This window comes from Helianthus annuus, chromosome 11 (genome assembly GCF_002127325.2).
Source record: "Helianthus annuus cultivar XRQ/B chromosome 11, HanXRQr2.0-SUNRISE, whole genome shotgun sequence".
In the NCBI taxonomy this organism is placed as follows: domain Eukaryota; kingdom Viridiplantae; phylum Streptophyta; class Magnoliopsida; order Asterales; family Asteraceae; genus Helianthus; species Helianthus annuus.
The window spans coordinates 178,931,942-178,945,352 of NC_035443.2; the positions used below are offsets into that span (position 1 = coordinate 178,931,942).

General features: G+C 34.3%; 1 protein-coding gene across 1 annotated transcript; it reads right to left on the reverse strand.

The window, feature by feature from the left end:
• Positions 1-912: 912 nt before the first annotated feature.
• On the reverse strand, positions 913-7,304 carry LOC110891256 (cytokinin riboside 5'-monophosphate phosphoribohydrolase LOG3). The gene is made up of 7 exons (XM_022138951.2): positions 6,852-7,304; positions 5,927-6,024; positions 5,764-5,794; positions 4,520-4,619; positions 2,092-2,162; positions 1,862-2,005; positions 913-1,319 (listed from the first exon to the last, which is right to left on the reverse strand). The coding sequence occupies exons 1-7, from the start codon at positions 6,969-6,971 to the stop codon at positions 1,233-1,235; spliced, it is 651 nt and encodes a 216-aa protein (XP_021994643.1). The 5' UTR covers positions 6,972-7,304; the 3' UTR covers positions 913-1,232.
• Between the last annotated feature and the right edge of the window lie 6,107 nt (positions 7,305-13,411).

Below are 13,411 nucleotides of genomic sequence, written 5' to 3' on the forward strand. Positions count from 1 at the left end.
GGTTGTCTCCAACATATTCTATCATCCTTCAAACATGTTTCCAACATACCTACTGCCACTTTTCTCACTCTCCATGTGATCAACATCATAGGTTCAAATCAAAATCATCATGCCTTTCTTTTCCAATCCCTCATTTGTACAGTACAAACAATCAATGCATACTGTGCATGTCTTACTACAACACTTTCTAAAAGGATCTCTTCTTGAAGTGCTAAGTCAAAACCCTACTCTACGGTCAGCTAATATTCTTGTGTTTGAGCAGACAAGACAGGGGAAAACACACTTGTGTGGATCTTACAGGAGTGTCCTCTCGTGTTGGGCTTAGCAACCAGGGGCGAAGGATAAGAGGGCCGGGGAGGGGCGACCGCCCCCCAAATTTTTCGCTCAGTAGTGTTATATATGTAGTTTTCGTATAGAAATTTGTGGGTATATACGTTTTCGCCCCCCCCCCCCCCCCCGGTTCTATAGAAATTTTTTGGGTATATACGTTTTCGCCCCCCCCCGGCCGAAAAATTCAAGCTTCGCCACTGTTAGCAACAATGGAATTGTTGCGACCAAGCTGCGTTGAAGGCGGAATCAAGCAAAGTTGCTAACCACAATAAAACTTTTTTAAAAATCAACACGTTGCTTTTGATATTTATCGTTTCCTAGCCCTGAAGGCTGTGGAATTTCTGAACAGGGTTTAGCGAGTCGTGCATATTAATTATTCGCCCGTAAGACCTAAAGCTTTATTTTAGTAGGATCAGTTTTGCTATTCAAAAAGTGGGTTGCGGCGCAACTTGTTGCCTGTTTACCTGCCACTTTATTGTAATCATCCTTCTAAATGTAAATGAACCGCGGTTTTAAAAATAATTAAAAAAATAATAAGAGCAATGTACAACATGGGTATACAAGTATTTAAGTTAATAACAGTTGGAAATAAAACCACTAAACAAGTGACATTAATATGCATATATATAGTATCTTTACAACCTGTGAAACAAACAGGACTTGCAAGTGAAGGGGGTTACAAAAGAGAGGTTTCCCACAGGTTTTTTGGATGTCATTTCCATCATTAATAATTTACAAAATTAAAAAAAAAAAAAAAAAGATTAATACCCTTCATATCAAAATCTAACTAGAACAAAAGCCCAATTCAAAGTTAGCACCTTTTTGCATCTGCCACAGATCTTTCATTCAAGAAAATATAAAAAACTTTCTGTGCAGCAAAAATCTCCCATTTTTTTTGTCTTTCAACATCTAGTGATATCATAGTCAGTGAATTCCAGTTGTTCTATTTCCCAGTTTAACTTCACTCCTTCATGGCATGGAACATATTCCTGTGATGTTCATCATATAAGCCATTCGGGTCAAAAGAAGTCAAACCGACTAACTTGTTGTAATTACTAATTTTTTTGAGTAAAGTGCCATTTTCGTTCCTGAGGTTTGGCCAGTTTTGCGACTTTCGTCCAAAGGTTTGTTTTTTCGCATCTGGATCCAAAAGGTTTGAAATCTTGCCATTTTCATCCGGCTCGTTAACTCCATCCGTTTTCTCCGTTAAGTCAAGGGTATTTTCACCTTTTATGTTAACTTAAGGGAAATTCGGTCTTTTTCACTTTATGTAAAAAGACCGAGTTATGTCCTTTAAGTTAACAAAAAACTTAACTTAGAAAAATGGACGGAGTTAACGAATCGGATGAAAATGACAAGATTTTAAATCTTTTGGATTCAGATGCGGAAAAACAATCATTTGGACGAAAGTCGCAAAACTCGCCAAAGCTCAAGGACAAAAATGGCATTTTACTCTTTTTTAAAATAATTTTCTATACATGTTGTAATTTTACAACATGTTTGACTTAAAAAGTCAAAGGGTGTGTCTTACCTCTAGTTTCCTGACCAAAACCTTAGCTGTTGGAGCGGAGATGATGATGTGGCGCGCACTTGGGCTAATGAAGCCTTCTTCAACTGCTTTGTCGATAAACGACAGCAATGAGTTGTAGTATCCATCAACGTTTAGTAAACCAACCTGCAAGATTCTTGAACACCTCAATTTCTTTCTAAGAATTTGAATTATTTTGAAATTTGAAAAAAGGGTATTTTAGTAATTTCTACCGGCTTATCATGAATGCCGAGTTGAGCCCATGTTATCACTTCAAGAAGCTCCTCAAGAGTGCCATACCCACCTGCAATCAAATTACATTAGTCAACTTTATTGAAAAAGTATAGGCGTCAACTGTTTACTGAAAAGTACATTACGTGTTTTTTTTACTTTTTTTAAAAGATTTAATTTTTGTTTTCGTCCCTTTGGTTTGTCAAAAATCACTATTTCAGTCCATTAGTTTAAAAATTGCGATTTCAGTCCCTGTGGTTTCACTTTCGTAACCATTTCAGTCCACCTCGTAACAATTTTAGTCCGTATACTTAACAGAATAATGGATTAAAATTGTTACGAAAGTGAAACCACAGGGACTGAAATCACAATTTTTAAACTAATGGACTGAAATAGTGATTTTTGACAAACCACAGGACAAAAACAGTAATCAACTCTTTTTAAAATAAATAGAATTAGGAGGCTAGGATCCATCGTTTCTTTCATTTTTTTTTCTTAGTACATAAAACATACAGCTGCGTTGTAAACATGAGATATGAAGTAGTTAAGTGAGTTTTATTTATATTTAATGCTTGTGTTTGTCGCGTCGTCAGAGACCAGTTAAACACGATAAGACACGATTTACCAGCCCTAATAAATACAAGCAATCCCAAAGGTCTTTTTAAACTTGGGATCTCTATGCTACTATTCAAAGAAGTAAGGTCTTAAGTCATTAAAATATATTTCTTGATTTTTGAGTTTAAGATGTTGATAGATTGGTCAAGACACTATGGTTTTAAAACTTAAAAATGATCATCTTTTAATCATGAATCTTGGGATGTGGGTTGTTAAAAAGTTCAAAACTTTCTTTGCTCATAAAGCTTCTGGTACAAGTAGCTTTCACAGCACTAAAAGTAACAAAATTTGGTCATCACTCACTGGTAATTAATTAAAAAGTTTTTAAAAAAAAAAACAAATGTTGCTTCTTTGGTTAGTACTCTTGGTTTAAAAAAGCGTGAAGCGCACAAAAGCGACAAGGTCTAAAATCAAAGCGCGAAGCGCAAATCGCAAAAGCGGCGGGCTTTTCGTACGTGAGGCGCAAGGTGCTTATATATTTGTTATATATATCCTATAGGCTTTTAGCATCCCTTACCCGAAATATAGTGATAAATAAAGTTTATATATGATTTAATGTATAAATCACTTAATGTACAACCATTTTAGCTACATGTATAACACTTTAAAGCAGAAAAACACTTTCCGTACAAAAAGCGCGCGCCTCAGTGGGATTTTTTTTCGAAAAAAGCTCGCTTTTCGTGCGCTTTTTGTACAAAGCTCGCCTTATGTCACACAAGGCGCAACTCTTTGCGCCTAAAGTCGTTTTGCGCTTAAGCACACTTAAGGCGCGCTTTTTTAAACCAAGTTAGTACTTTATGCATTCAGAGTTGTACCCTTTGTAGAGAAAGACTAAATAAGGTAAAAAGGTACAACCTTTATTGTGTGTTTTAAATCTTAATTACTTTTCTTGATGATAACTCTAGTCAGACCACTTTGCATGCCACATATCTGTTTCCTCTTTTACTACAGTGTAAAAAAGAATGGAAAACTGTATAAAATATAAAGAAACTTTTACACTTTTATCCTACTTTATCCACCATGACAAAAGTATAATATATAAAAAGTGGTAAAAAATTGCTAAAAAAATGGTTGCTAAAATTAACAGCTTAAAGTCAGTTAAAAACGACTAGTTATTTTCTATGTTTTACATTTTACTCTGAAAATGACCGTCTCGACATCGAGTCTTTAGTTCTCTAGTCATTATTACAAATGTGTTAAAATGTATCAAGTTACCAACTTCTTACTTATTTTTCATGTATTTTTTTTATTTTTTTTAATAAAGAGTCGGATTGTATTTCAAGACATTTTTGATCACATAAAGTGAATTTCATTACTATAGAAGACAAAATGTGTGTAAAAAGTCAGTGTTGTAAGAATCAGTAGGCGCTAGTCGGTCGGTGAGATACCAACTAGCGATTAATCGAGATTAACAGGGATTAGTCGGATTGAGATTTTTATATGTAATTTTAAGTTTCATACATATAATACGCACACATTTTTATATTTAATTTTTTAAGTAGACATGTTTTAACCCCTCGTTGATCCATTTTTAAGTAATTGGAGGGAATTTATAAGGTCTGGTTGAAATTTGGCCGGAATAGGACCACCATTGACCGACTAGCGATTAATCGATCATTACTCGGTGAACCACCGATTAGTGATTAATCAGCGGCTAATCTGAGCCCAGGCGGGATTTTTACGACCATGGTAAAAACTACTAATAAAATACTTCTTTTTATATTTTGACAAAGATATTTACAACAAATATACAAATGTGATGATGATGAATTTGTACATAAAATTTTTGTGAAAGAATGTGAAGTGATTAAAAACCTGGTAAAGCAATAAAAGCATCAGAATGCTTAGCCATTTCTGCTTTCCTTTGGTGCATACCAGCCACTGCTTTCACTTCTCCTACTGTTTCACCAGTTAACTGCAAAAAAAAAAAAAAAAAAAAAAATTAAAAAAAAATAAAAATATAATTTTGGACAAATTATCATAGTGGACTTTCAGTAAACTTTTGCAGTATTCAGAGTTTGCAGTTCATAATACAGTAATAATAATAATACATACAAGTCCAAAAATTGCTATTATGAATTGTACAACATGCATTAAACTCATGCATTTGTTTGTATTTGGCATTTTCTGATGCAGAAAAGGAAAGATTCAAAATCAACCATTTTATAAACAAAAATAGTATATACCAGACCAACCACTGAACACATGTTATCTGGATAAGGCTACAAGTTACAAGGACCAAGAAAGAACAAACTTCAAAAACACATTTTTTTTTCTAACCCATAATACATTATCAATCACATTGATTGGAAAATTAAAATATCTTTAAAATTGTCTATTTTTTTTGGACCATATATACATTAGCACTTGATCAACCAATTACAATATAGTCGTATACTGGCAGGTAAACTGGCAATAAGTTATGTCGTAATCCACTTCTGAAATTATTTTATTTATGTATAAAACTAACTTACTTTTAAGAAATTAAAGTAAATACATGAAAATTATAATTTATAAAAATAAGTTAATAAAGATTGTACTTTCCAAAGCGAAGCTAACAATACGTCATAAGGGCGTAGCTTTGTGGGGTGGGAGGGGGCGGCTGACCCCCGAACTTTTCGCTCGTTAGTGGAGAGTACGTAGTTTTCGTATAGAAATTTTTAGGTATATACGTTTTTGGCCCCCTGGTTTTATAGAAATTTTTGTATATACGTTTTCGACCCCCCGTCGGAAATCTCAAGCTTCGCCACTGCGTGAAAATAAAGTAGATATGTGAATTTATGTGTGTTTTTTTGTATAACTATCATGAAAAAGAAACTTCATGTTTACCACCTATTTTCATAATTTTTACTACTATAAAAAGATGATTAAATCTTGGAAAATATAATATTTTAAAGCCAAGAAACTTACTATATAAGCCATATATACAACAAGTTTTCTACTTTTTACATGTACACACAGTCACACACATATATAATATATATATTTATATTCTAATTGTTTGGTTATTTATGTAAAGAAAAGTTTAAAAACTTTTTATGTAAAAATGGCAGACATACCTCTCGAGGCATGAGTGTCTTGGGAATGACCCTGTAATAGAGAGACAAAAACATGACAAAAACATTAGTTTTAATCAAAGAGAACATCTTAAATCATTGTTATGGATAATATAAATATATATTTAAACATTAAAAATCCCATTTTTTTAATGAATAATCTCACCCTATAACATGGCGACCACCATCATGAACTGCTTGTGAAACCAATCCCATTAACCCAATGCTTCCTCCTCCATACACCAAATCAATGTTTCTTGAAACCTGCAAGTTACAAGATTACTGAGTCATGAGTCAACTCAGTCAAAGACTCGGTTTTGATCTAGTTTTTAGATACCCTTTTGGAAATATGGCTTAAATGGTTGATTAGTGATTACTCTGTTTTTTTTTTTTTTAGTAAGTTATTAATATATGTACATGCAAGATTCAAAATCTTGAAGTCTTGAACAATAACATAAACACAGATTCTCTTGATTTTGACTGAGGTGAATTAAAGTCAACGGTTGAACACAAACCCATTTCAAATATTGCAAAAAGACATGAACTTTGCAAGAATTGAACCCCCATATGAAAAAAAAAAATCTTGAAAAAGAAAGAAAAATAAAAAAAAAATGAATAAATTCTGTTGGTTTTGACTGAAGTGAACTAAAGTCAACAGTTGAACACAAACCCATTTCAAACATTGCAAAAAGGCATGAACTTTGCAAGAATTGAAACCCCATATGAAAAAAAAAAAATCTTGAAAAAGAAAGAAAAATAAAAAAAAATGATAAAATTCTGTTGGTTTTGACTGAAGTGAACTAAAGTCAACAGTTGAACACAAACCCATTTCAAATATTGCAAAAAGACATGAACTTTGCAAGAACTGAAACCCCATATGAAAAAAAAAATCTTGAAAAAGAAAGAAAAATAAAAAAAATGAAGAAATTCTGTTGGTTTTGACTGAACCAAGTTAAAGTCAACAGTTGAACACAAACCCATTACAAACATTGCAAAAAGGCATGAACTTTGCAAGAAATGAAAGTTGAAACCCCATACTAAAAAAATCTTGAAAAAGAAAGAAAAAATGAATAAATAAATAAATAAAATACCAATTCTTTTCCAAGCTCAATTGCAGCATCTTGGTAGCTGCTTTTCTTGCCTTGACTACTCCCACAAAAAACACAAATCCTCTTGAACCTTGACACCATCATATCACCATTAACTTCCATTTTTTAGCTTTGCAACTTGTTTTTAAACAACCCTTTTTTGGTGATACCAAATATGTGCAAAAATATTGTTATGTGTTGTGGAGAAGAAGAAGAAACAGAGTTAAGAGACACTAAGCCCAAAAGGAATATGGGACTTGATGTAATAATAGATGTGGTACAGGGAGATAGTACAACTCCAATGGATTTGTGTCAAATCACAAAGATAGAGAGAGAGAGAGATGTGTGTGTGAGAGTGTATTTTGAGTCCTTTTTTTTATGGCTTGACCATTCCTTGCTTTTGATACAACCTCTTGTCTAAACCATGCTTGTATATATAAGGGTCATGGCACGTGACTAACCCCACCCCTATTCCCTACCAAGCTACCACCAATACCATATATTCCACTTATTAATATTAATACCCTCTTTCTATGAAATCTCCAAAAAAATCTATTAGTTTTCATGTTGTAGATAGATATAATCAAATATAAAAGCTACCACCATATGTTCCACTTAATATTAAAATCGCCTGGGTGATGGTCTATTGGTAAAGGCAAAATCTTTAAACATCATGGGAGAGGGAGGTCTTGGGTTCAAGTCATACAGACGACAGAAATAAAAGAAATTTGACGTTAAAAAAAACTTAATATTAAAACCCTCTTTCTATGAAATCTCCAAAAGAAAAAACTATTGTTTTCATGTTGTAGACGTTAGTAGCCTCGTACAGAAAAAAAAAAAACAGTGAACCGGGCTTGTGTTCCCTTAAACAGAGGGTATGCCGGTTTGAAGCAGCAACAATGCACTTGCCTGAAAAAGGGAGGAGAAGCTGTTTGATGGTGTGCTTCACGCGGGCCCAGGTTTTGCGGAGTTGGCATTCGTGTCGATGGTGTGCTTCACGCGGGCCCAGGTTTTGCGGAGTTGGCATTCGTGTCCGCATGACGCATGACGTGCGGGCGCGCACGAGTTCAACCAAATTCCAGTTCCGAAACTCAATTTTTGCACCCCCTGCGCGCGCAAGGGTAGGACTTGTGATAAAACATATCATACAGATTCAAAGGTTTGGTCAAAGTATTACCTTATAAAAACCCTTCCTTTTGTTCCCACACCAATGTGGGACAAAGAGTTTTACCAATTGAGACTTTTATTCACACCCAAAACTTTCAACAATAGATAGATATAGACAAATACAAATAATAATAATAATAAGGTTTCTATATGAACAATTTAAAAATTAATTATTGAGTGATTGTAAAAAGAATCCATAAAATCTTTTGCAAAAAAAAGACATTTCGATATGTATATTCACAAAAGGATATGACATCGTATATGCACATTGACGATTGCTATATTCGTCAAATAGAAAGGCACTTTTTTTTTTGAACTACAAATTTCTTTTATTCTTGTTGTTTGTGAGACTTGAACCCAAAACCTACATCTTTCAAGGTGTTTAAAGGTTTTGCATTTGCTAATGGACCACCACCCCATTGATAATAGAAATGTACTTCTTAACTGAACTTTTACAAAAAAAAAAAAAAAAAAAAGAAAAAAAAAAGACATGTATATACAAAATGTAAAATTTATGGTTTAAATGAAGTAGGACACTTACTTCTTCTTCTTCTTAACCATTTAAGCAAAAAAGTGAATGTAAAATTTATGGTTTAATTAATATTGTTATTAACGGCATTAGCTCCTTGCTAGAGTGAATGTTTTAATTATAATATCTATATGTTTTGCCGTCCAAAAAAATATAAAAACTTTAAACACATTTTTAGAGTTCTAGAATTGTAAAATTCTAAAATAAACATGTGCATGATCGACCCTCTCTTCAAGGCACAGTTGTTGAGTGCATAGGAAACACTTCATTTTAAAAAACAAAGTTCCCATATCACTTCCCAAGCATGCTCCCATGACCAGTGGCGGAGCTTGACAAAAAGTTTCGAGGGGGCGTGATGGGACCTAAAAAATTTTTTCCTATTGTTATGTTTCGGGTTGGGTCGGCTATCGATTCGAGTCAGGTCAAATAATAATAGTTCCAAATAAAACAAAGAAATTTCATTCATTCAAAGGATCGTTCTTACAAATAAAAACTTGCGATTAAGTTTATTGTGTGGTGGATAATCTAGGGTTAAACAAATAAGAGTTAAAATATATTTACAAAACTACCCATCACTTATATACAAAATGATAACAAACTTTATTTTAATTTATATATTGTATAAATATTTAGGATACAAAGTGGTAAGAAATTTTACTTTAATTTATATGTATGTATAAATATTTAGGAAAAAAATTGGAGGGAGGCGATCCTATATATAATTTTTAAAATTTCCGAACGAAAAATCGGAACCTATACACTTTTAACCGAAACATTGGGGTGGGCGGGTGCACCCCCGAGCACTAAATAACCTTCGCCACTGCCCATGACCCATTGCCCATTCCCCACCCTCTCTACCCAATATTAATTAATTAATTAATTTATGATTTAAGAATTAACAATGCTCATCCATTATGGAGACGTGACAGAATTGAATCACTATTCCTAGTATAAGAGCCTCTTAGTGGGGCTGGGTATGGAGTTGGAGGTCGCGTCCAATAGCGTCCAGCAATACCATTACAGCCGACGCTATGAGGATTGAATTTTGATGCTTCACAAAAATTATCACGCCATATTTTGTTCCATTTTCAAAAAATCAGACTGTTCAACATTCAGTTTATTAAAAAAATTAATTCCTTAAATTTGTATATAAATACACCTTTTCACCTCATTTTTTTAAAACCTATACTCTCTACCACCATCCACTCTGTTTATTTTACACTCTCTACCACCATCCACTCTCTTTATTTTATAATAATCTAGTTTTTTTATACCATGTATCGCTACAACCGCAGTTTTGTTCCTCCACGTTCTAAGTGGACAAGAATCAAACGACCAATCCTAGCTAACCCGTTTCTCCGGTTCTCACTCGACCCACCCCCTACGGATCCGGTTTTGTCGAGTACAATCAAAATCAAACCAGTTTCATGAACCTATTGAACCAACCCCTCTCATAGTCTCATGGAACCCGAATCACAACATAGAAGGTTTCGGGTCGTCTCAAGCCTTTGGCTCGCCACTACATGAGCCCGACTTCGTCCCGGATACACAAACCGAGCCGCAACTGGAGCCACAACCGGAAGAAGAGGAGGCGCAAAAGAACAAAACCACACGCAACCATAAAAAGAAAACTGTGGCCCGAACGAAAAAAAAAACGTGCAACCATGGGAGGATAAAGAGGAGTACGCATTAACTCAAGCTTGGCTCGACGTGTTGGAGGACCCCGAAATTGGTAATATTTTTTGAACTTTTTTTAAGGCTTTTGTATTAATTTTTTGTATCTTTCTTTTTAGCAAACAACTAAAATAAACACGTGTTTTGGAGACGAATCCGAAAACTATGACCCAATATATTGTATCGTCTTTGGTAATTCAAAACACAAGAAAACTAATATATCATATGACTATTTCCTTATCTATAATTACAAACATTATGACAACAACCACCAGTCGTCGTCTTCATTCTTCAACAACCATCGAGTCAACTTCTCTAAGGACACCACCTAACACATTCTTGGGTGGATCAACATGCACACCAAACATATGTAATCCATAAACAAAAACAAAGTGCTAATAATCATTTCTCAAACCAAATTGTTCCTTAGTAGCAAAATCATGAAACCTACAAATGAAATTCACACACACATATCATATAATCATGCATATCAAGACAAATCATATTAACACCACCATTCCTCAAACGAAATCCCTAATAACTTTACAGACTTATTAATGGTTAATGATCACTTTTTATAAAAGATTCGAGTTTTTAGCAACCGGTCTCGAGTAGCTCACAAACGGCTCAGCACAGTTACGTGCCTAATGTTAGCAAAACACAAATTATTATTATTATTATTATTATTATTATTATTATTATGTACATTCGTGTTTAATAATTTAAATTATGATTGTCTGTTACAGTATGACGTGTAAGGGGGTAAAGTGTAATAATGGTTTAGGAATAATAAGAAGGGTTGGGAGGTCAATAGTTATAAGTCTAGGGGGTTAAGTGTAATGTAGGTTGTTGATAGTTGAGAATTGTTGTAACTGTATAAGTAACAGAATTAACGATTCAATGAGATAGCTTGATTGATTGTGACTTCTTCTTCTGTGTTCTTGTTCCTATCATATCAAGTGGTATCAGAGCTTCCGATCCTCGGAAGTTCTTGAATTCAACCCTAATTCGTTCAATTTTCTTTCAAATTCCATTCAATTGTAGCCGAATTGATCAGTTGTTGATCAATTCATCCGTGAATTCATTTCATTCTCTGTAATTGATTACTTGTTCAATCAATTACCCGAATCGCATCCATGGCAACTCGTAGTCAATCATTAGAACAAAGAATTGCAGATCATGATGCTGTATTGCAAAGATTGGAGACAGCCACTGGGTCCAATTTAACAGAATTGGAAGCTATCAAATCAGCAATGAACCATAGTAATCAAGAAATTGAAGCTGTTAAGATTCAGTTAGATCTTAATTCCTCAAAATTACAGTCACAAATGGAAGCAATTATGCAAGGAATTCAGTCATTAAATGGTGCAAGGAATCATCAAACAGAAGGGCTGATTAATCATCCATTCAATGATATGAGAGGGAACAATTATAGCCGTTTAGCCAAGACTGAATTTCCAAAGTTCAATGGTACTAATGTAGAAGGCTGGTTATGCAGAGTAGAGCATTTCTTCTCTATTGATGCTACTCCCGAGAATCAAAAGGTAAGATGTGCTATCATTCATTTAGAAGATATGGCTTTGTTATGGCATCAAGCATTTGTGAGATCTAGAGGGGGTTCTATTGAAGGGCTAACTTGGGGGGAATACAAGAATTTTATTTCTTCAAGGTTTGCTACAACAATGGATTGTCATGCTATGGCTGCATTAGCATCCATTAAGCAAACAGGTTCTATTCAAGAATTCTGCAATGAATTTGACTTAGCCTTGACCAGGGTAAGTATTCCAGAAGAATATGCTATTAGTCTGTTTTTGAGGGCTCTTAAACCAGAAGTAGGAAATCCTATTAAACTGTTGAGACCAAGAACCTTACCTGAAACATATATGTTGGCCAGAACCCAAACAGAAAATTTGACTTTGTTACAACCAGGCCACTATAAAGCACCCTACAAGCCTTCTTACAAACCCAATGATTCATATTCTAAATCTGTCCTTAACCCTGCACCAATATCTTCTACCAATTTACCTTTATTACCAGTAGCACCCCCTATTAAACCAAGATACACAAAAACACTATCTACGAAAGAAATTGCAGAAAAAAGAGCAAAGGGGGAATGTTTTGGGTGCAATGAAAGATATACCTCTACACATCAATGTAAAAACAAGCAACTGTTTTCCATTGAAATATGGGATGATGATGATGCAGTGGAACAAGATGAATCTGAATTACAAGAGATGTTAGATCCACAGATATCACTGAATGCTATTATGGGGGTGATTTCTTATTCAACCATGAAGGTTATTGGATCTATTGGAACTAAAGTTTTACATATACTCATAGATTCAGGATCTACCCATAATTTTGTAGATGAAAAACTGGCTGCAAGAATGAGATGTCCTACAAAAAACATACCACCAATGAAAATCACAGTAGCTGATGGGAATCTGATGAGTTGTACCAAGCTGTGTGAGAACATGAAATGGATGATGCAGGGGAATTGGTTTACCACTGATGTGTTACTCATTCCATTAGCCAATTATGATATGGTGCTAGGCATTCAATGGTTACAAGGTTTGGATGACATCACTTGGAACTTTAAGGATCTCACAATGAAATTTAAGGTTCAAAACAAGGTCTGTGAATTGAAAGGTGAAAAGAATAATGCAGTGTCTTTATGCACTAGTGAGAAACTGGATGATATTCTGTCAAACTATCAAACTATAGCCAGTGCTCAGTTGTTCAGTATACAGCCAGTAGCAGATGAAAATGTAATTCATGAGCCTGTGGTACAAGGGAAGCAAGATCTGCAACAACTGGATAGTTTATTACAAAAATATGAAATGGTATTTGCTACACCCACTACTTTACCACCTAGAAGGTCTTGTGATCACCAAATTAGTCTCAAAGAAGGGGTCAATGTGATTGCTCAAAAACCTTATAGGTACCCTGCTGCCCAAAAAGATGTTATTGAGAAAATGACTCAGGAATTACTAGATATGGGAATAATCAGAGAAAGTACAAGTGCGTTTGCAGCTTCAGTTGTATTGGTAAAGAAAAAAGATGGAACTTGGCGAATGTGTGTGGATTATAGGAAGCTCAATGAAGCAACTGTAAAAAATAGTTTCCCAATTCCTTTAATAGATGAACTACTTGATGAATTGGTTGGATCCACTATATTCTCCAAACTGGATCT